The 26,034-nt window shown below is 41.1% G+C and overlaps 3 protein-coding genes and 1 pseudogene across 4 annotated transcripts; 1 reads left to right on the top strand and 3 right to left on the bottom strand.

Moving 5' to 3' along the window:
• Window positions 1-107: 107 nt before the first annotated feature.
• Window positions 108-4,250, bottom strand: LOC135627605 (thylakoid ADP,ATP carrier protein, chloroplastic-like; annotated as a pseudogene).
• Window positions 4,251-4,546: 296 nt separating this feature from the next.
• LOC135626883 (auxin transporter-like protein 2) lies at window positions 4,547-8,343 on the bottom strand. 2 transcript variants are annotated; one of them, XM_065132669.1, is made up of 8 exons: window positions 8,138-8,343; window positions 7,496-8,036; window positions 7,220-7,405; window positions 6,911-7,023; window positions 6,636-6,819; window positions 6,392-6,489; window positions 5,061-5,526; window positions 4,547-4,976 (listed from the first exon to the last, which is right to left on the bottom strand). In XM_065132669.1, the coding sequence occupies exons 2-8, from the start codon at window positions 7,871-7,873 to the stop codon at window positions 4,749-4,751; spliced, it is 1,653 nt and encodes a 550-aa protein (XP_064988741.1). In that variant the 5' UTR covers window positions 7,874-8,036; window positions 8,138-8,343; the 3' UTR covers window positions 4,547-4,748. The 2 variants fall into 2 exon arrangements, with proteins under 2 accessions (XP_064988741.1, XP_064988742.1); XM_065132670.1 differs by having other exon boundaries at window positions 7,496-7,709.
• An 8,862-nt stretch (window positions 8,344-17,205) lies between these two features.
• LOC135626881 (nematode resistance protein-like HSPRO2) lies at window positions 17,206-18,946 on the top strand. The gene has a single exon (XM_065132667.1). It carries the CDS (start codon window positions 17,389-17,391, stop codon window positions 18,787-18,789), a length of 1,401 nt encoding a protein of 466 aa, XP_064988739.1. The 5' UTR covers window positions 17,206-17,388; the 3' UTR covers window positions 18,790-18,946.
• A 3,259-nt stretch (window positions 18,947-22,205) lies between these two features.
• LOC135626882 (fasciclin-like arabinogalactan protein 4) lies at window positions 22,206-25,922 on the bottom strand. The gene is made up of 2 exons (XM_065132668.1): window positions 24,522-25,922; window positions 22,206-22,738 (listed from the first exon to the last, which is right to left on the bottom strand). The coding sequence occupies exons 1-2, from the start codon at window positions 25,815-25,817 to the stop codon at window positions 22,709-22,711; spliced, it is 1,326 nt and encodes a 441-aa protein (XP_064988740.1). The 5' UTR covers window positions 25,818-25,922; the 3' UTR covers window positions 22,206-22,708.
• Between the last annotated feature and the right edge of the window lie 112 nt (window positions 25,923-26,034).

Here is a 26,034-nt window from a genome sequence, read left to right as displayed (position 1 = left end):
AAAAAAGTGCCATCGCCGACGAATTCGCTTCGTCTTCCCGTAGGCAACTTTATGGCATCATTAACAACAAATAATCCCATAAACAGAATAATCTCACGTCACCTGTGTCAGCTCGGACATGGAACAGAGTGGACCACGGCAATCATTGGTTCGGACAGCGGGACGCGCGTCACTCCTGCTTCAATGGATAAATGTGCAGTGCCTCCACGCTGAAACCTGGCGGAGAAGACACAGATGAATTGCACCCATCAAGCAGAAACTAAATTATACTGCCATGCTAATTTACTACGGATAAAGACACAAATCAGCAGACAACAGAAGGGGATTGAAACCAGCTGAGATGAATACATATGCTGCAAGACTTGGATGTGTTGACAACAAACAATTAGGGATCAACTCAAACTAATCCACAGTTTTTATTGAACAGGAAAACCACAAAGCAATGAAGGACAACCTTTTCGATATGAAATGAATTTTGATGGGTATCATCTTACACCACTTTGATTCTTGCACACCAAGTTCCTACATTAAGTCAATCTACCATAAGCTAAACGCTAAACAGGTTAGTGAAGTCGGATGGATAAAGGACAACCTGCTGTTTGTCAGAGTCTTCAATAAATTAGGCACAAAACCTCAATATAATCCAAAGAAAGCATCGCGCTCCATGATACCTGAATTTTTATGGGCAACATAATTAACATTAAGCAAAATTGTCAAAAATATGACCATTGCAACAAAGATGAGCCATCCAAAAGATGAACACTTTGAGCAGCTTTATGCATGACCGCATGAACTAGATGATTGTCTTACCAATTTTATAATCCAGGCATCGAAATAACATGAGAATAATGAAATACAGCTTTAAACTGGTAAGAGAATTTATCTTATGGCAGTTCATGTTGAGTGGCATACAACTTGAAGAGACATTTAGCAGTTTCTTTCTCATGTCACCTGGATAACACCCAAGTTACCCATGCTTGTGCAAGCCCTTCTAATCTTCTAGATTTCAGAAAATTAATTGACAAAACTGATAGCATGAGTTAATTTTTAGCTCTTATTTTTTCCCTTGTCATTGTGCTTCTGTGTCTAGAAAAGTGACTACACATCACTCTTAATCATTTACCTAGCCATTAACTCCTATAGGGCCAAGACCTTCAAAAGCAAGTACTGCATACAATAAAAAGCAAGAAACAGAGACTTCCCAAGACATCAAGTGCACATGGAGCAAGAAACAGAAATAACTGGTAATCATCGCATCACCAATAAAAAGCAAGCACTGCATACAAATAAATATATTACCTGGGAAAACATAGAAAATATTACTGTAAGGTGAACCTTTCATTTGCATCTGTCTTCTCACAGTGTCCAGTGGATAACACATGAGCGTAGTAAGCGATGCTGAGATCAGAGCAGTTGTAAGAGATGTTTGTGGCCTCTTTTGGTATTTTTCTAGTAGTGACTTCTTCACTCTAGCAATTGCATAAAAATAACATGTCATAAGGGTTATGTCTCAAGGTGTTTTTCAGAATGCTACAAGGAAAATGAAATGTGTAACCTCACAAGTAAAAATGCAAAAGTTAACTGCAATGTAAGGCACTATCCCAGTAAGAGAAGGACCAAGACCACTGTAGAACAATGCTATCCCTTTTTCTCTAAGCATATTAAGAGCAACATGAATATATATATATATATATATTTATTTATTTATTTATATATAACAACAAACATCAAAAAGAATAAATATAACCAGGGACATGGTTCTACAGCCAGGTTCAACTGCAAGCCTCTTAGCCTTAGGACATCTAGTGGATAAGTTACCTATTTAAAAAGTACCAGAAGTTCACAACAAATCAATATTACTTAAACCCTTATGTGCCTAATGGCAAGAGGATAGTTGATCCAATCATATCAATCGTGGAACTTGATCACACACAGCCACTAGGAAAGAAACATACAAGCAAACAAGCACATGAATTGATTGTTTGTAAAAACTCACTAGTGTGGACGTCATCCCAGCACAAACCCCTGCAACAAGCCTCCCCACAACGGAAAGTTCCCCGTCATTCCTCCTAAGGAGTTTCTAGAACCAAATTGAAAAGTACATGGCTTGTCAAATATTGAGAACTCCAGCTAAATGTATAACACAGTAAGACAAAACACAGTCATGCAAAACTGTGTTAACATTGGAAACAAATTTCCCTACCTTGTAAACTTCATAAGAAAAGAGTTGAACAGCACTATATGGAATTATTCGGATCACCTGGAAGAGTTCAAGAATTATTTTGAATCTAGAGAACTATAAGGATAAACTTTTGATCTGGTAGCAAAGCAAGGAACCTGGGGTAGATTTCTTTTCCAATAGCCTTTAATTCCATCCTCCTTCCCTATTAATGTTATAGCCTGAAAGAAATAAACATTAAGATCAAACACAACTAGAAGCAACTGTCCTATGTTCCTGAGAAACTCATCTTTTATGAATCTACAACAAATCATAGAAAAAAAGAATTAGAAAACGATATTATTTTATGTCAAACATAGTGGAAGCATCTTCCTAAACCAATAAAACCAGTGAAAGACAAATCAAAAAAAGGAAAATCAACTACTGCAAACACTAACAGTAACAAGAAGCTCACACCCCAACTATTCAGGATAGCTACATGAATCCTTTTCTAATATTTAGCTTTATCAAGGCTGACATCACCAGACAATTTAATGCCATCATATACATTTTCTATTGCTTCTGACCAAGACTGCTTATGTCTTTCACTCCTCTCTGAGCATTTATAATCTGAATTGTCTACTTCAATTTGCCTGTCAATTGGACGTCAACCCTAAGCTCTGATAATCTACAATTTGCAATTTCACCTGCTTAATCATAAAATCATCTAAAACAAAAACAATATCCTAGCAGACCATGTTTTGCATTTTCTTTTAAAATTCTTATGAGACATGATAATTATAGATAAGTTCCACAAGGGTAATATACACCTACATCAAAACCACCATGATAGCCCTTTATTCATTTTTTTAGGTTTGTAAATTAGAAATTTTACAAGTCCGCTAGATCTAATTCTCCATTCTGGAGAAACTTACCTTGCCTTAACCAACTTCTATGTCTAATTGCTGGAATCATAATATCAAATTTGCCAGTTAGGTTACCAGATGTATGTCAAATTTAGCACCTAATCAAGGTTGACAGAATCAAGCTTGATTTGGTTTACATGGAGGTTAGGCGTGTCCTGTTTACTGTTTAGCTCCGCACTGTTCCACTGCCACTCTGCCCTAGGCTGTCCCCAGCGGCAGATGGCCCCCTCTTCCTCCTCCTCTAACTTCCAGTTTCTCTTTCCCACTGTTGGCTGTCACTACTAAAAGATGATCCTCTACCCTCCCCCCTTTTCTTTTTTTGTTGTTCCTTGAAGTCTATCTAAACTAATCGTCTTGAAGTTCTTAAATATCTGACAGTCCTGTCAACCATTTTGGAAACCAAACTAGTAGTTCAGCCACTTCTCTCGACCCAATAGTTATGTACAACTATTCGACTAAAGCCAGCAATTGTGTTTCAATTTCCCCTCATTTCACTTGTTCCCACAATCATGGCTTGCTGCCATCAAGATTTTTATAATCATCTTTTTAGTTATCACAAATGATCCAATGATAAATTCCAAGGTTCTTAGGCAATTCAAATTTCTGAAAATTATTCTTTTAGTACTTTAAGTAGCTGCTGGAGATGTCTCTCTCCATTTGCTTCACCAAGACAGTTAAACATGAAAGATAATAGGAAGAGAATTAGGGTAGGACACAAATGCAATCCTATTTAGGAGCAATAACAGAGGTGCTTACATCAACGAAACCAATAGCTTTCTTTCCAGTCACTTCTACGACCCGCAACCCATGAGTCTGCAATCAAATAATTGAGGGACATCAGGCATATTGTCATAGCTCCAACCAAATAATAATTTTGCGAGTTCAATAGAAATAGAACAGAATTAAAAGAAAGGTGTAATTGAGTCGTCCTGTTCGATTTGAGGTTCCCCAACAACAATGGCGAGAGGATGCCTCAATCAGCTGCTCCGGCAACGGGAACGCCTCCCTCCCACTCCCGTCCTCCTTCTCCCTCTCCCTGACGGGCGAAGCAATGCCGCCTTTGGACACGGACGCGAGTGCGGCCCGACGAGAAGGGAACCTCCTGGAGGCATCATGGAGGCCGGGAATGGACGCCACACCACCGCCGTCTGCTTCCTACCGCTCATTGCTGTCGGTCTCTTCGGCGGAGAGAAGAGGACCCGACGAGATACCTGAACAGGAAACGGTGCTCGATGCGAATTGGGTTGTATTTTTTGAATGTCCTTTTCCCACGTGTATAGGTCACTCAAGTAGCTCCTCTTTATTCCTTTCCTTTATTTAGTTAAATGACGTATGCATCCCTCATTACTCCCTCATTTCACTATTATTATTATTATTATTATTATTATTATTATTATTATTAATTGTATTATATTGAAAGAAGTCTATCAAAGTATTTAGATTCAGAAGCGAGGCTTGCTCATGGTTAATCTCTGGGTCATAAAGACAAACACCTTCAGTAATAACATCATCACGAGTACTGCTGGCTGACAGTAGCATACGCTCCCAAGCTCGAGTAACATGGTAAATAGCCAACTAGGAAAAGATGCCGCAGAACCACGAGCGGAGGAACCGCCCTGGAACACACGAGTCCTAAGCAACTCTCCGCTGCTGCTGTTGATGGGTCAGTGGAGATGCTGCGGCGGCCCGGGAGCAGGGGAAGGGTGCGGGTTGGGGCACTGGTAGCACTTGGCGAACAGGCCGAATGTGTCGACTTGCTTGATAAAGGTGGTCATACTGGCCCATCCGCCGATCCCGAAGCCCACCACCAGCACCCACACCACTACGAAGGCGTTCACCATGTACATCGCCGTCCAGCTCGGCAAGAAGAAGGGCAGCTTCTCCGCAGCATTCTGCAAGGGACAGTGAAGCGATGAGCACAGCTGTTCTTTGATCAGACCGGAAGGAAAGATAGAGGAGAGGAAACCAAGTAGTACCTGCCGTGCAGATGGTTTCTGGTAGGTGACCATGTGTGCCAAGGCGGGGATGATGTAGACGGTGAAGCTGACGAGGAGAGCGCCCACCGCGGAGTTGATGGGGCCAAAGAAGGGGAAGATGATGGCCAGGAACCAGATGGGGATGACGACGGGAAGCCGGGCAAGGGAGCGCAGGCAGATGCTCTTGGTGTCATGCATTCCGATCACCTTCTCCCACACGAAGTACAGCGGTGTGCAGGCGAAGCCGAAGGTGATGAACTGGTGGATCAGCATCAGGATGACGGCGGCGTCCCTCCACCTCGACTTGGGCAGCAGCGAGAAGGCGTTGGAGTGCGTCAGAAGCTGGTCGCCGAAGGCCCAGTAGGTGGCGGCCGCCGACGGCATCGTCAGGGTGAACACGTACAGCGTGGCCAGCAGATAGATGTACTTGAACTTCTGCGGTTTCCACATCGCGTGCATGATCTCCCTGCACACAAATATCGTAATGAAACCATGAGCAACTTACTGCAATATAAGAACATGGCTGGTACAGTGAACATCCTTAGAACAATTTCCAGAGGCAGTTTACTGCAGTCCAGAAGGCCAACCTGTGGACTCTTCAGCCATGTTCAGAAGAATCTTTTGAAGCTTGGTTTGACTGAAGACATAAATCTCATCGAAATGGCTTTAATTCTTGGTCGAGCAATGATGGGAGAAACACAGCATACTCGACCACCAAGTTCCCATGTTCCTCTAATCACAATCCCTTCTCTCACTCGATGCTTTCGTATAAGAAAGCAACAGCACCTCGTTTAATGCCTCCCATCATAGCCGCCGCTTTACCACTAAAAGATTCTTATAGTTAACTAATCTACTTCTTAAACAAGAAGGCTAAGCCATCAGTGGTCGCATTCATCATCTTAACTAGTGATCTCTCCAGCTGGTGACCACTTCGACGCTGGGAGATCGCATTGCCGTACCAAAAACCTAGTCACGCTTGGTAAAGCAACGGAAGTTGGTCCAGGAGTACTCCATTCGGGAGAAACGAAGAGAGGAAGTGGGGACAGGAAAGAACGGGGAATGATTCCCGTGTCCTCCCCGTTCACCCCCACCACCCTGCAAAAGCTGTCGCTGGGAGGGGCGATGCTTAGAAAAGGCGAGATGGGAAACCTCTGCTTCAGACTCAAAAGGAAAGAAAAGAAGGCGGTCGGGTGAAAAGTTGGGAAGTGGGATTTAACTAACGCGTCGGGAGAGCACTTCCATGTTTAAGCAGGCTTAACTACGCTTCCGGCTACCCACTTAGTGTTGGTGAATGTCAGTGAGCTTTGAGTGTCCGAGATGATGGCACTTACACGGTGACGGCGTGGCCCCCGAAGGTGTAGAGTATGTTGGTGGCGCCGGTGAAGTAAAGCACTAGCTTTGTCGGACCCGAGTGCGTCACCCCTTCCACCTGCATGATCCATCCGGAAAAGAGCATCATTGTCATCATTCCTTGTGCGATCTTAATTAAGTGGGCAATCAAATCACCCACCAATCAGATCCATAGCTAGAGTTCATCTGATCCTACGCTACTGTTCTCGTTGTGGATGACGTTACCTGCCCGTGGACGGCAGCGGCAATGGTGAGGTACCAAGCGGTGTAGGTGGTCATGCCGAGGCCGAGGAAGGACCATATCCTGTAGTTGTGGAAGGAGGGTATGAACACCGTCGTGGCGCAGCAGGCGCCGAATATGTACGTCCACGTCCTCTTGTCCAGCCGATCGTTGATGTAGTATATGTTGCTGCTCCATCACCAACATCAAGCAAGTAAATCTGGCATGCGTGGATGATCGAGCAATGCGTCTCGAACCGAAACAGGGGGAAAAAAGATACCTGGCACAGGCTATGAGCTGAATGACGGAGCCGAAGAGCAGGAAGGTGCAGTTGAAGGCGAGGCCGGCAGCCTTCCAGTACGGCCCCAACAGCCCATCCAGCACCTCGAACCACTGCACATGGGTGGAGGAGGAAGAAGTAGGGCACTTCCGTCATCTCAACGCTAATAACCATTAGTCAAAGGCGCAGAAGTAACAAGGGTCGAGGAGTGCGTTCGTGTGGGGAGAAGTAGTAGCTTTTAATGGGGAAAAGTAGCCAAGCCTAAAGATCATGGGAAGGAGCAGAAAAGATAGAGGAAGAGGAAGGAACCTGGATAACGTGATTCCTGAAGCTCACGTTCTCCTTCTCCTTGCGAGTGCGGTACTCGACGTAGAGGACGCTGATGAGATACGCCGTCCAGCTACCCATTATCCCGTAGAACAACTGGAGGATCACCCCCGACAGCATTCCCATCTGCGAGAACGAGTAGGGCAGCGTCAGCAGAACCTGGGCCACCTGCGACGTCGACGAGAACGCGATTAGAAGAGAACGGACCAGTAATCACCAAGATCTTCGGTTCCGATCGAAAAGAAGAGACGGCAGTACCTGGTTGGAGGCGCAGCTGAACCAGGCGTCCCAGACGGAGCCGCCGTGCCAGAGGAAGCTCTTCATGCTGAACCCGCGGGCCACCTCCTCGTCCTCCTTGCCGACCACGTCCTGCTCCAGCTCGTCCTTTGCGGTAGTACTGCTGCACATCACGATGGCTTCCTCTGCTTGCTTCTGCGGCAACATCTTCGCTGGCGGCGATCGGGTATCAGATCTGGAGAAATAGGAACATCGCGACACATCACCGTGGGAAATCGATACATAATGGCGAGTGCGACATGCATGCACGAGTGGAATCCGGCAACCAAAATAACAATGGAAAATCCAATAAGCAAAGAAGGAACCCCTTGACCCAAATCTGGCACTAAGTGTTGCCATTCTGGTCTCCTTCGTCAGAAAGATCTGCCGCCAAGGAACACATCTTTTCTGGCTAATCCATACAGACTGTGACGATCAATCAGCCCGTGCAAAAGACATGCATCTATCTGAACGTTGTCTATAGAAGTTGGAAGAGATGCGAACGAAGCGTGATTTCACTTCCCTTAACAGAAAAATGGAGTTGGGCGAATCATAAAGGCGAGCAGACTGTAAACAGAAAGAAAAAGGAAGAAGAGCGGAAGGTGGAGATAAATTGAATTCTACCTTTCTTTTCCTCTGCTGCTGGGGTCCTTTGTTCCTGCTCCGAGCAAGCTAGTCACTGGGAATCCTCAATGGAAGCGCCTGCACACTGACCTTTGCCGAGCTCTGCCCTTCACACTGCAACGAGAAGAGCCGACTCCTGCGCGTGAAAAGATTGAAAGGCGCCTTCAGCTGGACTCGCTAACTGGGAGGAAGAAGGGAGCGTCTTAACAGCGCTCAGAGCTCAATCGAGTGGGTGGTAATGATTAGTGGGCGTATTTGGACGCAGCGGCATGTGGAATACTTGGGCCCATGTGAGCACGTGCCCCACCACCTCCCTCCCCGACCTTTTCCGGGCCGGAGAAACCCTAATTAACACTGGTGTAAAGACTCTAATCGCATCATAGTTCACATGATTATGATGGATAACTGTGACTTCATCATCGTCCACTGCGGTGTTAATCATAACAAGCCGAATCTTCTCGATGGCAGGTGAAGGTGGTGGAGCCGCGGCCGCCACGCCACCGCAGATAGGACGGAGAACGCCTTTTGGAGTGGAGAGGAGAGAGGGAGACGTTACCGTGGGGCGTGTGGATTCGTGCGCGCTGCCCGTTTTCCGGCGTGCGATTGGAACGCTTGCACCGGTGGTGGCACTTTGCCGCCACTCTGCGCGATCAGACGGTGGTCGTGAGCTGTTCCCTACAATCAATCAACCGATCTTGTGATTGATCAAATGCCTTTTTGTTTTCTTTTCTAAATATGATCACGCACGCAATCGAAGGTAATTAAAGAACACGTAAGCTTTTATATATAATATATATTGGACTTCGATCTTGATATATAGCCACCAATCCAAACGGGATCTAATCGACTCGATCAACCAATATTTTGATATATTAATTGATCATTCGATACGAAAAATTGATAGTTTGACTTTGTTGGTCAAGTTATCAACACACCAATTAATTCTTAGCATGTTAATCAATTTTTAATTTTTTAGCTCAACATTCAAATTTTTATTCTTTAAAAAATTATATCTTTAATAGAAGTATGTTATGAATAAATTTATTTCATCATAAACCTAATAAATTTTTAGAAGTTATATTGAGATCCCTATGCTTATACTTATGAAAATAAATATTTTGATTAATTGATGTGAGGAGAAACAAAATTAAATATATTTTTTTAGTAAATATAAGAAACTTAATATAATTTTTAAAAGATATTTGACTCGTGATTAGACCTAATCAAATTATGAAATCAGTATTAATTCTTGTTGTGTATGAATTGAATTGTACGAAAATTAAATATTAAATCGAATCGAATCTGAGTTCTGATCTACTAATTATTCTTCGTAATACAAACGACAAAAGATGGAGAGAAATAGCACATCATCAAGTGCTCATCACCGAACGAGGCAGGCATGGTCTTCCGAGCCCTCCCATCACGCACACCCTCACTCGCTCCCTTTCTCTTCCTTTCTTCCCATCCCACTTGGATCAGGATTCCGGGAAACGAGGGAGGTGACGGGGACGACGGACCGACGTGATATTTCCCGCGAAATCTGAGAACAAAAGGGGTGTTATATTCCCGAGGAGCAGATGGCGGCAACCAGAGCAAGCAAAAGCTGAAGCCTCCGTCTGTGGGCATCCGATCCTCTTTGTCTTCTCCCTGCTTGCTTATCCTCTCCTCTTGCTCGTCTGCAATTGCTGCTGATACCGCTACTGCTACTGCTTTTTCTTTGGATTTCCACGTGCACTTCACTCTCACTTTCCTGGCTTTGTGCATCAATTAATGTATTTCTAAATTGTTAAGCATAATCGTTGATTCATAATTCATTATTATAATTTTCTTTATTTATTATAATTTAAATATTTTAAATTTTTATTTATTATAAATAAAAAATATTATTATTATTAAATATTTTTTATTTAATATCATTAAAATTCTTCATTATTGTTTCAGACGTTATAAATTTGAATTAATTTTTAAACTTTATGAATTGATAATAATAAATATTCTTGATAGAAAAATATGTATATAAATGAATATTTTGATTTCTGAGCTCAACATCTCTTTCAAGTCTAAAGAATTTATTACATCATTTAAAGTGAGAGTTTTGAGTTAGAAATACTAAAATTCAAGAAGAAATCGATACTTGACAACAATGGCCGGAGATACGTAATTTCATTTTTACATTAGTTTTCATGTGTTTCTATTATAATAATTCAGAAATATATTTTGGTATAAAAAAAATAAAAAACATAACGTGTAGATTAGGTTTTTCTTTTCTTTTTTAAATATATGAGTTGATCTAAGAATTTTAAAAATAAATATATTCGATGCGATTGTAAATCTTTAATACATCATTTAACTTTAGATCAAGTAATTCTAATATATTATTGATTTTAGACAAGAATCTTATGTATAATATAAATTCGGTGTTGATGTTTTTAAGTGTAAATTGGTAAGCACAATGATATAAATTTCACGGATAGAAAGAAAAACATAATGTGCAAATGGGTGTTTTTTTTCTACAGCAATAAATGATGAATATATGAGTCTTCATTTAATAAGACTTCGAGCGTTCAATCCGTGAGAAATATATCTAATATACCATTAACATTAGATTATACGAGCGTTTTATGTAATTTATAAACTTAGTGTTAATATTTTATGTGTAAAATATTAAACGTGATGATGCAAACAACACAAATAGATATATATATATATATATTTATTTATTTATTTATCTTTTCATTTGCTATGTATGACTATATGACAAAGTTTCGTTTGACATCAACCTTAAATACATAAACCTCAACCACTGCACATGATATTATGCCTGATATTTATATACACCGAATATATCTATAATTATTGATAATTGTTCTCCCTTGATACAAATTAATTAGCATAAATAATGTATATTTTATTTAAATTATTAACTTCCTATTTATGTAGTATGGTTAAGGAAATGGTTAAAATTAATTTTTTAAATTATGTGAACAAGATAATAATTTTATCAATCAATTAAATTATTAATTAATTTATTTAAAAATGAGTGATGTGATTTTTAAAAAGTAAATAGTATAAATTCTATTTTTGTGTACGAACCATCACAAATAAATATTACAATTATATCTTTATGTTAAAAGTAAAATAAAAATAAAAATTGTTTACATTTTGAGGATAGTTAATCTTCTCTTATAAAGGAGGATTACTCGAGGAGAGATAAGATCATCTTTTTTTTTTTTTTTTTTTTACATTCATGTTTTGAAAATTTTGACATTAGGATTATTAGAATTTTATGATGCATAATAATATTTTAATTTTAAAATTTTATGATTAATAAGTAATGATAATTGATCGTTGATGTTAATTTGACTTATAATGGTCTCTTAGACTCAAATAAATTATAAGATTGATTTAATTATTAAAATTTTTATTTTTAGATTAACATAATAGTTTTGATTCATTTAATTAGATATATTTATATTTTAAGAATTATGTGCGAATTTTTATGATTTAATTAATTTTAAATTTAAGATCATGAATTTAAATTATTTAATTCATAATTTTAAGTTATTATTTAATAATTAACAATATTAAAATTTAATTTGAGGTATGACTTAAGTTAAATTGATTAATTATATTAGCTCATGTGGTTAGGTATGACCCAACATATGTGATTAGGTATAACCCAACTCATATTGTTATATATGATCCAACTAATGTGGTTAGGTATAATTCAACTTATGTGATTAAGTGTGATCATATCTATGTGGTTAGAACCTACGAGACCAGGTACTGCTCAACTTATATGACCAAGTATAACTTTGCATAATGATCAAAGTATGGTTCAACTCATGTGACAGACACAACTCAGCCCATGTGGACAAATATGATATAACTTATGTTATTATGTACAATACAACAAAGTACAACCTAACTCATATAGTCAAGCATGACTCACCCCATGTGGTTTGGTGTAGTGTAATCCACATAACTAGGCACAACCCAATCTGAAGCCAAGTGTGGCCCAATCGGTAAAGCTCAACCCAAGTTGTGAGTGAGATTCAATCTAACTCGTGAAGCTATGCTCATCCAATTCTATGATTGGTATTAGATACATTGTCGCTTCTCTATTCAGCCTATTATATCTCATATTTTTGAGATTCGATGAAACTAACAATTTTATCTAAATGTGTCATTTGGAAATAATTATTAGTTTTTTTTAATTAAGTTTATGAAATTAATGTGATTATATATATATATATATATATATATATATATGCTTATGGTCCACATTGAAAATACAATATATGAAAGAAGCTACTAGCCTATCATAATGTGGAGCCACCAATTGATATAGTCTAACAGATCATACATCAAGCATAATCCCTCATAATATTTTATCTGGATGGATGCATGAATGAATAAATATAAATAAATGTTCATGGTTATTTATGTATTTCTACTACTAACAAGTAGGTTAATTCTATTCAAAGATTAGTGAGCCATTAGACATAATAGTTAGATAGTTTATCCATCGGTTGTTGAGAGAAACATATCTCTATTTGGATTGATGAGAGATACTGCTCCATCTATTATTGGAGTGTGTTATGAGTTCTCTCCGTCTGTTATTGGGAGGAATCCATCCCATAGAGCTTATCTTTTCATCCATTGTTGGGAGAGTATATTATCGGGTGTAATGTATACTTTTGTTATTTGAGTATTATATATATTATCGAGATATATTGTATATGATTGATATATGATTTTATTTACTGTATAAGAATTATCATTAATTTTTTGATATATGAGTTTTCATAGTGAATTGATATGTTATTATTTTATATTAAATTATTGATATTTATATATATTTCATAAATATTAAAATTATTTTTATAATTTTTTAAAGGTTCTTACCAATATATATGATTATTGATGTGTTTTTATATAATATATATTTTTAGAATAATATATTACTTTGTAGTAGATCTAAAGCTTATGTGAAAGAGATTTTTCATCACATGTGACCAGATAAGATCATTTTTTAGTAAAAAAATATTTATTATTCTAAAGATAAGAATTTGAATATAAAAAAAAAGTCTTCTATAAATTATGAATATTGAAATAATAGTTTAGTTTTTATATATATGGGATGTGACATAAGTCGTCATCTATATCTTTCATAGCACGATTACATATCCTTGGCACATCATGTTGATGAACTATCAATATCTTTATCCGCAAAATAAGTTCTATAATGAGTATTAACTCAATATGTATAAACTTTCAATTTGACCTATTAAAGTGATATATGTAACCTTTTAAGATCAAATACATAAAATATTTTATTGTGAACTCACCTTTTGTTGGCCTCTTCATATTATCTCATAAAGGTATAATAAAAAGGTAAAATCTTCTATAAAATAATTTGGAATATACATACACATGAGTAAGCCATGCCTCCTACAGTAGACAATCATACTACAACCATGAACTCCCGTATCGTATATTATTATATTTATGTGTACTTTTATACCTCATTATATATACTAATGCATTAAACATGTCATAACGGATGTATTGAAACTTGCATAATATATTAATGGACTTTCATATTGTATTTTATTACATATACGTGCACTCATATATCATATCATATTCGTGAACTCATATATCATATCATGTAAATATATAAATATTTTATAATATATGCATCATCGACAACAATCTAATAAAGAGATAAATTTCTGATCTAAATATATTCAAGGATAATTTATAGGACATGTAATAGAATTCATAATACACTCATGAGTAATCACATCACATTTTATAATATATACATGTACTTCCATACTACATTATGTAATATATATTAACATAAATATTTCATAACAATTGTCAATCGAAACATACATAATAAAGAGATAAAATTCTAATTTAATTAGAACACATATGTGCAACAATAGTTTATAATATATGTCATAGGGAATGAACTTTCTCACTATATTTTATCATAAATATATGCATTCCCACATCACATGTATCTATAAGTGCATAAAATCATGATAACTCATCTTCTTACTACCTCTTTAATAACATATAATATGGTAACTTGATAAGTGCATACCAAAATGGTAAACATTTTTATGTATAATAAAGCGTAATACATATGTGCACAAGTAAGGTTAAACACATATGATAAAAAATCATAACACATTTATTAATTTTCACACCAAATGTCATAACATATACATTCATAAATTTCAATATCATATTTCATAACATATGGGTACATTATCACACTATACGTCATAACATATACATTTATTTCTACACCGCATGCTATAATATATACGTATATTCTCGCACCGCGCGTATGATAACATATACGTGCACTCCCACACCATATAATCGTAATGTATATAAGCATTCCCACACCATATATCATAATGTATACATGCACTCTCATATCACTATAGTACGTCATATTGTGTATATGCATTCTTATACTACACATAATAACGTTTGCATGCATATCATTCATTTTCATCAAAATTCATATTTTTTTCATGCTTTTACAATAAACACATTAACATCAAGCTTATATTCAACTCATGAAAATATTATATTTCAAAACATGTTTTTAAACATTCATTAAGCTCATATCCATCTTATCATTCAAGATACACTTTTAAAATATATTTTAGTTTACATAATATATATATGATCACTATTTTATAGTAAATTAAGCTTATGCTTACCTGATTGAACTTAAAAAAAGATTTTAATTAAAGAGCTACGATCATCAGGAATTAGGTGTGTTATAGAGCTGTAAACATATCAAATTGAAGCATAGTATCATGATATGCCCGAATTAAAACATTCACCTTAGTTATCATGTAACACCTAATGTAAATAATAATTAATAGCAAAACTTTGGTAGAATCCTCTTTGAATTAGGCTATACATGACATGTAAATTTATCTAAATTCTATCATCAATTTACTAACAATTCAACTTATAATCCATGACATAATTGTTACCGATCAACCAATTATATAGATTTGTGAAGTAATTTTATTTGATTATTATAGTTGACCAAACCATCTTAGATTATAATAAAATTTTATAAAAAACTTATAAGACATATAAAACTAAGCATGTATCAAATTTTAACTCAAAACAGAATTATTTCAAGGCTAAAGTACCTTCCTAAATTTAACTACCAACATATATTTTATTATACTAAAACTGGGTTAGGATTATTTGAGCTTATAAAACATATATGTATGAAAACTTAGGCACTACACAACTTAAGTTGAGGTATCGAAATCTCAAAGGTGTTAACTAGTTTGATCGATCAAGATTTTATAAAATCATTACAAGCTATTGATATAAAATCCTTACTCTTCTTGAAAACAAAATATATTTCTTTGTATCATTTATGAGACTAGTTACAATCATCGATGGTCGTATATGAGTCTTTCCACTCCCATTGTAGTTATATGGACCTAATGACAACCGATATATGGTTGCTTCTTGAAACTCGATGTGATAGAGCATGCTCTGGGAGGATCAAAACTCAAATATAATGAAAAGCCATCTTGCTAATTATTTTCTTGACTAGAGGGAGAGAGAGCAAGTCGAGGCGAACAACACCAAGAGAAAAACAAAAAGAACAAAGAGATGAGGAGTCCGAGTCAAACTAGTGAGGATAAATATACATCAGATTTAACATTAAATCAATAAAAAAAAAACTTAAGCTTTTAAGTTATAGGACAAACCTAATTTATGTAATATGACTCTCTAAATCTTTAACAATATAAGATTATTCACATAGTTTACTTTCCTTCATGAATATTTCCAACAAAGAGATGATGTGAAGAAATTAACGATATTTTTTTGTGTGGATAATATATTGAATTTTTATCGAGGGGTTGAACGAAATCACGTGTAACAAAGTTGGATGAATTAATTGGCTTCATTTTATTTTCGGATGTTGAGTGATTAAAGGGGCACGGAACGATCTTGAGGCGCCGCGGCCGTGGCAGCGTTGCGCCACCGATGACCGCTGGTTTGTGATGAACAAAGCAATTAGTGCTCCGCTCCCGCCGACCGGCGTAGTTGACGGAAGGCGCTCGGCCATGTGACTCGCACAGCACACGTCTCATGACTCCGCGGGCATCTCACATGGAGCGCCGCATGCGGCGGTCCACTTCGTTCCCCCTTCTTCCGTCGCTTGGACTCCTCGGTTTCCAACCCCGCCCCACCATCGACCGCGTGCATACATACATCTCCCTCCCCACCACTCCCTTCTCGTGCGCTGGCGGGCGGGTCCGCCGTGACGTGCGCCTTAGAGTCTACGCGTGCTTCTCTGCCGAAAGCAATACCTCAAACAGATGGTGGTGGATATCTTTACCTCGGCAAAATAAAGCACATCGACGCTCGGCATCCACATCTTATCCGAAACCGAAGGCTTCTGTACGAGTTTCTCCGGTTCGGGACGTCACACGCTCCAGGTTTATTATCTATGTAAAATAACGGCTCTCAGCTATTCGACCTATTGCCGCTGTGAGACTTCCACGCGGTCGTCGCGATGTTTCGTGCCATTTCTAGTGTTATTAATATTATTTTATTTCTTATAAATAACTGAGGTCAATCCACACCTCTCTTCCCATGCCGTGAACTAAAATAAGAGCAGGAAGGTCAAAACACGGAGATGGCCTTTTACGTTCGAGAACGTACGTCACGATGGTCGATGACGTGGATTGCAATGAGGGCTTCGATCGATAGATATTGCGGTCCACTGTGATCCAGGAAATATCCAACAGATAAAAGGACTCGACAGCGCGATGGGTAAAAGCGGTAGTACTCTGCAGCGTATAGGGGCCCGGGCTCGAGACCAATGCTTCCTCCAATCCCAGGGCCGGTAGGGGAAGTGGGAAAGAAGGAAAACATCCGAAAGCGCGCCGTTGTTTGGATAAGCTCTCCCCGCCGCCCATGTCGCCTCCTACAGTCATGTCTGCCTTCACCGACACGCCTTGGAGTATAAGAATTATTGCCTCTTCCGCGTCCTGCCGGCTTCCTTGTTCCGATCGTCATCCCTTATCCGCCATTTTATATCCGTGTTGTGTGTGTATATATATCTCCTCCCCACCATTTATGCTTTCAAGAATAGCATAAGCCTTTTCCACGTTTCTAACGCAGCTTTTGATCGATCGAGTTTTCCTCCTCCTCTTTCGTTGATACCTGAGAATTGGATGGCAGCGTCTGAGATATCGGCGAGGTCGTCGCCCGCGCCTTCCAATCCCAAGCCGTTCCCCTCGAAGTCGGCTGCTGCTCCTCGGGGACATGACGCCTCCGCCATCGTCGCTTACGAGCACTACCTCCGCCTCCCCGAGTTGGCCAAGCTTTGGAGCTCCAAGGACTTCCCCCAGTGGGCCGACGAGTCCATACTCAAGCCGGCCCTGCAGGGCCTGGAGATCACCTTCCGGTTCATCTCGCTCGCCCTGTCCGACCCCCGGCCCTACGCGAACCACCGGGAATGGAAGCGGAGGCTGGAGTCCCTCGCCGCGCGCCAGGTCGAGCTCATCGCTACCTTGTGCGAAGAGGATGGCGGCGCCCCCATCGCCGACCTCAGCTCGTGCAAGGGCCTTCTGTCACGGGACAAGAGCTCGCAGGAGGTGTGGAAGGTTCCCGGCACGACCAGCGTGGTGAGCCGCACGAGCGAGAAGAGCCTGCTGCCGCGGCTGGCGACGTGGGAGAAGTCGGAGGACGTGGCCTCCAAGATCCTGTTCCAGATCGAGAGCCAGATGCAGCGGTGCCGGTTCACTCTGGGGTTGGGCGAGCCCAACCTCGCAGGGAAGCCCACGATCGAGTACGATCTCGTCGTCCGCCCGTCCGACCTCCACGCCCTGAAGAGGAGCCCCGGCGGATCGAAGGACGCCAAGGACCACGAAGACCAGGCGCTCTGCACGATCCAACAGATCCTCGAGTCGTGGCTCTTCGCCGCCCGCGAGCTCTTGGCTCGGATCGAGCAGAGGATGGACGCCAAGGACTGGGTGCAGGCCGGGAGCGATTGCTGGCTGCTCGAGCGCGTGTGGAAGCTGCTGTCGGAGGTGGAGGACCTCCACCTTCTGATGGACCCGGACGACTTCCTCCGGCTGAAGAGCCAGCTGGGCATCAAGGCCACCTCCGGCTCGGAGGCGCTCTGCCTCCGCTCGACGGCGCTGCTCCAGGTGACGAGCTCCTGCAAGGACCTGAAGCGGACGGTGCCGTGGATCCTGGGGGTGGAGGCGGACCCTAACGGGGGGCCTCGGGTGCAGGACGCCGCGATGAGGCTGTTCCACAGCCGGCGGAGGGGCGAGGGCGACAACCTCGGGAAGATAAATCTGCTACAGGCGTTGCAGGCCGTGGAGGCGGCGTTGAAGAGGTTCTTCTTTGCTTACCGGCAAGTGGTGGCGGCGGTCATGGGGAGCCTGGAAACGAGCGGCAACCGAGCCGTGTACGCGCCGTCGGAGGCGTTGGATTCGCTGTCGCAGATGTTCTTGGAGCCACCCTATTTCCCGAGCTTGGATGCGGCCAAGACGTTTCTGGGAGACTTCTGGCAGAACGATCTCAGCCGGAGCGGTGGCAGCTCTTCCAACACAAAGTGGCACTGACAAGCGTTTGCATCTGGCCGACAAAGATGAGATTTTGGCTAAACATTGTAATGCAAGATAGAACAACAACAAGATGATGTTTTGTGGATTTTTCTCATTTCTTCATAAGTAGATCTGTAATTTATGGTACACTATGATTAATTGTTTTGCAATTTCACAGTTGGGTTAATCATGATGGTAGATGCCAATGACCAAGACAAATCATCTTCTAATGGAGCAAGATTCATCCACGAGTTGAGTGAAAGAGTTCCACAAGGACAATGACTATAACAAATCCTATCTCAATTTGCAGTCTTATGAGAAGCAAAATTTTAGATAAAATGCCGTTGACTTATTACTCCTGTTTATAATGTTCCAAATTATTGAGATTGATAAATAATTTTAAATTCCTAAAACCTCCGATTTTAGGTATTAAAAGATTTCTATGTGAAAGAAAAAAAAAATAAAAACTAAAGTTTATCTAACTATAAATACCACAGATATCTCTATATTTTGGTGGAAATCTGAAAACATGCTAGTAGCTTAAGACACAATATATCTTTTACAGGAGGCACAAAATAGATTAAGATACTCACAAAGAGAAATATTGTTAAGGTTCATACATATTTTTTTTATTTTTTAAGATATATTAGAGGATAAGGAATTCAAAAGACTTTTGTGAAGGAATTTTTTTTTTCTAGTAAATCTATAGAGGATGTGAGAAAATATGAAACAAAAATTAAAGTTTATATAACTGGATATACAGAAAAAAATTGAGCTTGAGACTAAATTATCTAAAGTTCAGAAAACTTACAGTTTGCTCTCAAATGGTGAAAAATTTGACCTTTTCCTTTTTGGTATTAAGGTGCTATTCACCATGGTATATAATTTCAAATGATACCATCTGGTACGAGCGATACATACCGATCTAACGGTATACCGAAATACGGATCGCTCGGTACCGGACGGAACGTGCTACAATGCTACCACTCGATACGTCCTAGTGTACCACTCGATACATGATATCATACCGTATCGAGCCAACCTCGAAACATCGATACAATACGGTATTACATACCTTGGTATTCACCTACACAAATGAAGTTATATATCATTTAACCAACAAAAAGTATAAAAATTTCAACAAGGCAAACTAGCGCTAAGATGAGCGATGCTGATAAATTTGTGATTGCGTGTAGGACAATGGTTTGGCAGATGCTGGAATCATCAACTTTGTTCAAGATAAAAAGAACACTGCAGCATTATCTCAAACTTTCCTGAACTCTATACGACAAGAAAAGAATAATAAAGAAGTATGGTTGTATGTGAGTGGAAGAGAAGTATCCCTTTGCCGAATTGGTCAGTTCTACTAAAGGATTCACGTTAGAATGGAGAACAGCAACTCAAAAACCGAAAGAAAAGGTAATGGAACGCAGAGTCAGCCACGGCTATAGTTAAGAGGCAAAGCCGAGAAAAACAGGCACTAGAGGACTCTGCAAGTAAAAGGTAATCACTGCAAAATTGATATCATCCATACACAGTTGCACAAGATTGAAATATGAATCAGATTCTGCACAAGGACCAACCGGAGACAAATCCAAGAGTAAGAATGCAAGATTACTAAAAAGAAGAAAAAGGATGCTGCTGACTCAGAAGCCAAAGAAAATAAACCACAAACAGATCAATCAACAGAGTGCTTCAAGAGAATTCAATCACATTTGTTGCATTTCTCTCGTTGTAATCAACAAGGCTATCTTAATCTGGAAGCAATTGACCACGTAGGAACCAAAGAATGAAACTAAAAGGCAAAGCTTAAACTCTTTGATGGCCTTTACACCTTCGGCACCGTGCATTGAACAAGGGCATAACTACCAGAAGCATCTACAGCAAGCTGGAAGACCAGTAACATCCTGCACTAGGAATCAATAAAAACTGTAACACGTACGAACTAAGGAAGAAGACAAGAGGATGGAAGAGAAAAAAGCGGAGTGCAATTATTAGCAGAAGAAGAGTTGAGGAAGGAATCGATATCCATTCTGATGATTCCTCCTTCCACCACCTTTCGTTTATTCCTTTACCGCTGTTTTGAGAACTGAAAGCAAGGTGGAAAAAGGGGAAGGTGGCTACCATTGGTTCTTGGTTGAGAGATAACATGATTTAAAACTTCTGATAAATTTGGAAACCTAAATCGTTCAAATTATTAGCATTTTTATTAAAAATGACACACATTCGCTTGCTTTGTATTAGCTTTTAAACATTCTCTTTTGACTAGACTCTTGACTTGGATCTTTCTCAAGGGAATATTTTTTTCTATGCTCCAAATCAAGAATTGGGACAATTTATAGCACAGCACAACTATAAAAAATTGTCACTTTTTTTCCATATATCTCAGGTGATCTAGCAGTTGAATCTTATTTTCATATTCTAATCGTTGACCTTTTTTAGCAATACTTTGTATCACACTTTAGGCCCATATTAATAAATATATATCCATTTTCTACCTTTGTATTTGCCATTTATGGATCTCTAAGCTATCTATGGTTCCCACTTTAGAAAACCACAAGTAGAAGGCTCGTCCCTTATAGGACTGCCATAACTCACAACAAAATTACAAATATGGTTCAATCCTAATCCCTTTTCTTTTACTGTAGCGCAGCACATCCAGTGCTCAGAGTTCAACATGAAATGTTGCTTGTAGAATAAACTACAGAAATTTCTTGTTACTGTAGTCTGATACACACAAGCTAAAGTTGCTTTTGCATCAGGGTACGTTCTGGCAATAACTTTACATCGCCAAAGTTGTGTAGCATAGCTACTCTGATGCTATACATAATTATGATACTACCAGCTCATATATGTAAGGCAAAAATAATGTAGGTTTCAACTTATAAGACATACATCAGGTGGCATAACAGCATTAAGGAAAAATATTGCCGCAGACTCTAGCCAGTGGAAGAGTTTAAATGACAATTGACTCAATGCATCAAGGTTTCTCTATTTTATGCTACTAACAACATTGACAGATAGATGTCAACAAATAAATGGCAAACAGGTGAACCCAAATAATAGAGTTTATATGTTACCCGCAAAAAAGAACATAACATGTTTAAAACATGGCAGATTGATAATATGCAGTGTCAAACAAACTTTAAAAATTCAGGTAAAAGTAATTAAAAAAATCTACACTGCAAGAAGAAACAAGCAGGTGGACATAATTTCAAATAACATTGGAAACCAAACTTTTTTTGTCCCTCAAATGGGTGTTGAACTCCTGGTATACAATTTGCAGTAGATATCCATGTGAAATAAGTGCAAGATTGATATCCCAAAAGATAAAAGCTTTGAAGTAATGCACGAAAAGTTATCAAAAAACTAAATGAAGCTTCTTAAGCAGTATCACCATATTCATCCATGAGGTCAAAGTGGAAGCATCTAACTAAGGCAACTATAGGAATTTGTATCTAAACATATAAGAACATCTTTTGGAGTTACAACATTAATTCACATGTAAGAGCTGAACAACAAAATAAGCGAAATAGATAGTTAACTGGGAGAAAGAATCCTCGCCTTGGGGAAGGACTCACAGAGATCGTGTTAAGCAGGCCTTTACTCCAGGTAAAAGAAGTTGGGACCCTGCCATGGCTCAGTGATTCTCCAACAAAAACTGGACGGCTTCAGATGTTCTATTTTATAAACAAAGGCCCATAGAAGATATGTTGCAAGAGATGATATATGGTTCCAATCCAGCCTATAGCACTCGGTCCATGGAATTGATGCCTTTACACAATCACCAGATTCATAAAGTTCATCGATGAGTGTATTATATGTGACCAAGGTTTGCATAATGTTTCTTCATTTCATCTCAGAATGAATGTGGCAAGCTTCTTCCACTGATCCATCAGAACAAAGACCATGGATGATAATCCTGTGAATAATGGCATCAGCTCCTTGTCCCGCATGGGAACCTCCTCTGCAAATGTCAAGAGCAACATCAAGATTCTTAATTCAACAAAGACCACTAATTAACAAACTTTATGTCACCACATCGGTCTGAACCCTACACAAAGCTACAAACAACAGGCTGGGATTTCGTATGTCACAATGATAGGACTGCAGATACTGCTGGCTATCTAATTGAAAAACCAGATCCCCTCTTTGGACACTCTGCAGAAGTCACTTATCAGGGCATTGTAAGTGTGAGAGGTAACAAGTGCAAATAGCTTCATCAATTCTTATCTTTGCAGTCCATCTATCATCCATGTACACCAAAGACTTCCAAGTTTTCTCATTGCCTTCTTGTGACTTCTCTAATACCTGGAATGCCTTGCTAATGTACCCTTCTCACATAATCCATGTATCGAAACATAGGAAATCACTGAATCTGGATGCAATCTCTTATCTTGCTGTTGCAAGTGTTCTCCAACGATGATAGTTTCTTCTGGCCTTACATTCCATAAGAAGCCTCTAACAGTATGTTATAACTGACAATGACATGATTCCTTGTTCTTCCCATTCATTCCCACAACTTCAAAGACTCCTGCTGCGCTGCAGAAGCCATCACGCAGGATGACAGTGTCAAGAATCAACCCTGTCTTCATCATCTCCGTGTACACTTGTGATGCCCCATCCACATTCTCCACAAAAACCAATAGTCAAATACTAACTAGCAGAACGCGTCAGGATGGCAGTTGCTCCTCACCACTCCAAATCTCCATCACCTCTTGCAGACCCATTCTTTTGTCGCACATTTTATCGAATACCCTGAGCGCTTTCTTCGTATCTATGTTTTCAATCAACACGCACATAACGGTGCCGCGAGTGATGCGGTCGGCCTTCCATGCCGCCACATCGGATCGTTTGTAGGAGCTCTATCGCACGATCAAACTGCTCTCGAGCATAGACGCCTGGGACGAGGATGACGCAACTATGGAGGTCGGAGAGGGCGCGGGCGGCGGCGAGAAGAAAACGAAGGACTAGACCTGGTCCTTGCGCGGCCGGTGGACGAAGGCATCGGGGAGGACGCTACGAGAGCGGGCGTCGACGCGTGGATGGTTGCTAGGGCTTCGTCGAGCATAGGGGCACAAAGCGGAAGAAGCAACATGTAGAACATATAAAGGAAAGCAAGTAGATAATACGAGTAATATCGATTTTTCTTTTTTTCCAAAAAATAGTAAAATTATATTAATTCGATGACCAGATTATATTATAATATGGTCTTTGTATAATTACACATCAACCATTTAATCTCTTTCAACCACACGAGGAGTGACGTCACCAGGCCGAATCCAACGGGCGTGACGCGGACAGCACTGCGGTGTGCCGACGCCGCCAGCTCATTCCCCACTTGCCCGTCCCGCCGATCCCGTCCCCGGTGAGCCTACGCAAGTCACCGGAATCGATCCGGAAAGATCTGAAGCTTTCCCGATACCACGACGGAAGACACGAGAGCCTCGTCCTCGCTTACGAGCGTTTCCTCTGACGCCTAATTCTTCTTTGGATCAAAATGGGAGAAGAAAGAGAGGAGCAGATGAACAGAGATTTCTTGCTTGGAATTCCATGGGATTACTACGACATAGCCGAGTTGAGTGCGCCATGAATCACCCAAAACGAGAAGGAAGGAAGGAAAAAAGAGGCTGCTTTGCAGCTAAAATTCCAATCTCTGTATACAACACCGTCCGAAATATCCTCCCAACCCCAAAAACACCAAAGAATAAAGACCCAAAATTTAGATGAAGAGAAAGCAGATCTCATACCAGTAAGAGCAGCATTAGATAGAGCGACGCTGTACAAAACAGAGCAACCTCTTCGCGGCCGTCCGCCCCTGACGTCACATCTTCCCTGACGCCCGGTGGCGACGACATACTCGCTGGCGGTGTGTCCACCTCCTCCGCCCCCTGCGGCGCCAGACCTGCCGCCTCCGGTGGCTGCGGCGCGGCAGCCACCGCCTGCATCGCGCCGCTGGTCTCCCCCGTGAAGATTTCCCTTGGCAGTAGCACTTTGGAGACGGCGAATATGGCTACCGGGTTCTGGTCGAACACGGTGCGGGTGATGGACGCCTGGACCACGCCGGTGTCGATGGCCACCGAGCCGTTGACGCGGGTGATGTTGAGGGTGAAGCGGCCGGCGCCGGTGTCCTCGGTGGCGAGCGTGGGCTGGACGGGGTTCACGATGGACTCGAGGGAACCGAGGGGATAGTAGGACTGGAGCACGTGGAAGCGGAGAACCACCGCCTTGCGATCCGCCGGCAGCGACTGCAGCCGCTCGGTGACGGGGAGATCCGCGAAGGCCTCGTCCGTGGGAACGAAGACGGTGATCCCGGCGCCGCGCTCGGCGGCCTCGAACTCCGACGCGACGCCCGACGCCTCGAGCATGGAGGCTGCCACGTTGAAGTCGCGGCCATCGACGAGGACCCGGGTGATGTTGACCCGGACGGAAGGTCGGGTCTCGGAGGCGGCGAGGTCGAACCCATAAGGGAGGAGGAGCGCGTCGACGGCGAAGATGGAGACGTTGTAGGGGAGGGTGCCGACGAGGTCGAGGACGGTGGCGTTGGAGGCGGAGAAGGGGAAGGGCGAACGCGCAGTGACGGCGCCTTCGTCGTCGCGGGTGAGGTTGACGGCGCCGAGGTTTCCGGCGGCGCGGCCGGTGGTCTGGTAGAGTGTGGTGACGAGTTTCCCGCCGGCGGGGATGCTGCGGAGGTCGGGCCAGGAGAGGTACTCGAGGAGGACGTGGTAGCGGAGGACGTCGGCGATGTCAGCGGCAGCGGCGGCACGGGCGGCGGAGGAGCGGAGGAGGTAGGCGTTGGGGACGGCGAGAATGGTGAGGGAGGAGCGGCCGGCGAGGTCACCGGGGACAGAGGTGGATCTGAGGAGGCGGTTGAAGTCGGAGAGGTCGGGGTAGGCGGAGAGCACGGCGGTGATGTTAACGGACGTGGACACGGGGGGGAATATAAGCAACAGGAAAAGGAGGAGAAGCCGGGCAGGGGCAGAGTGGGGAATACGCAAATGTGGGTGGAGAGGAGGAAGAGGAGGAGGTGGAGATGATGCGCCCATTCCAATTAGCTGCACTGTCTTCCCCCCACCCCACTCTCCTCCCCAGTGTGAGCGAGAGAGAGAGAGAGAGAAAGAGAGAGAGTGAGAGAGAGGGAGGAAAGTAGATAGAAATATGTGGGAGATGATGATGAGGATTATATATTAATGTATCATATTTATTACAATAATAGTTTAACCCCACGAGATTTAATGTGAGAACGTGATCGGATCAGTTCGC

The sequence above is a fragment of the Musa acuminata genome, chromosome BXJ2-11, assembly GCF_036884655.1.
Source record: "Musa acuminata AAA Group cultivar baxijiao chromosome BXJ2-11, Cavendish_Baxijiao_AAA, whole genome shotgun sequence".
Lineage (NCBI taxonomy): Eukaryota > Viridiplantae > Streptophyta > Magnoliopsida > Zingiberales > Musaceae > Musa > Musa acuminata.
Note: the sequence above shows the minus strand (reverse complement) of the source record. Positions and strands in the feature narration are given on the sequence as shown.

Excerpts from the sequence above, each read along its gene's own strand:
- LOC135626882 (XM_065132668.1), bottom strand. The coding sequence starts at position 25,817 with ATGGGCGCATCATCTCCACCTCCTCCTCTTCCTCCTCTCCACCCACAT. Across the intron at positions 22,739-24,521 it reads ATCTAATGCTGCTCTTACTG|AGGAGGTTCCCATGCGGGAC; the intron begins GTATGAGATCTG and ends TGACATTTGCAG.
- LOC135626881 (XM_065132667.1), top strand. The coding sequence starts at position 17,389 with ATGGCAGCGTCTGAGATATCGGCGAGGTCGTCGCCCGCGCCTTCCAAT.
- LOC135626883 (XM_065132669.1), bottom strand. The coding sequence starts at position 7,873 with ATGGCAACACTTAGTGCCAGATTTGGGTCAAGGGGTTCCTTCTTTGCT. Across the intron at positions 7,024-7,219 it reads TCAGGAATCACGTTATCCAG|TGGTTCGAGGTGCTGGATGG; the intron begins GTTCCTTCCTCT and ends ACCCATGTGCAG. Across the intron at positions 4,977-5,060 it reads AGAAACCATCTGCACGGCAG|AATGCTGCGGAGAAGCTGCC; the intron begins GTACTACTTGGT and ends TGTCCCTTGCAG.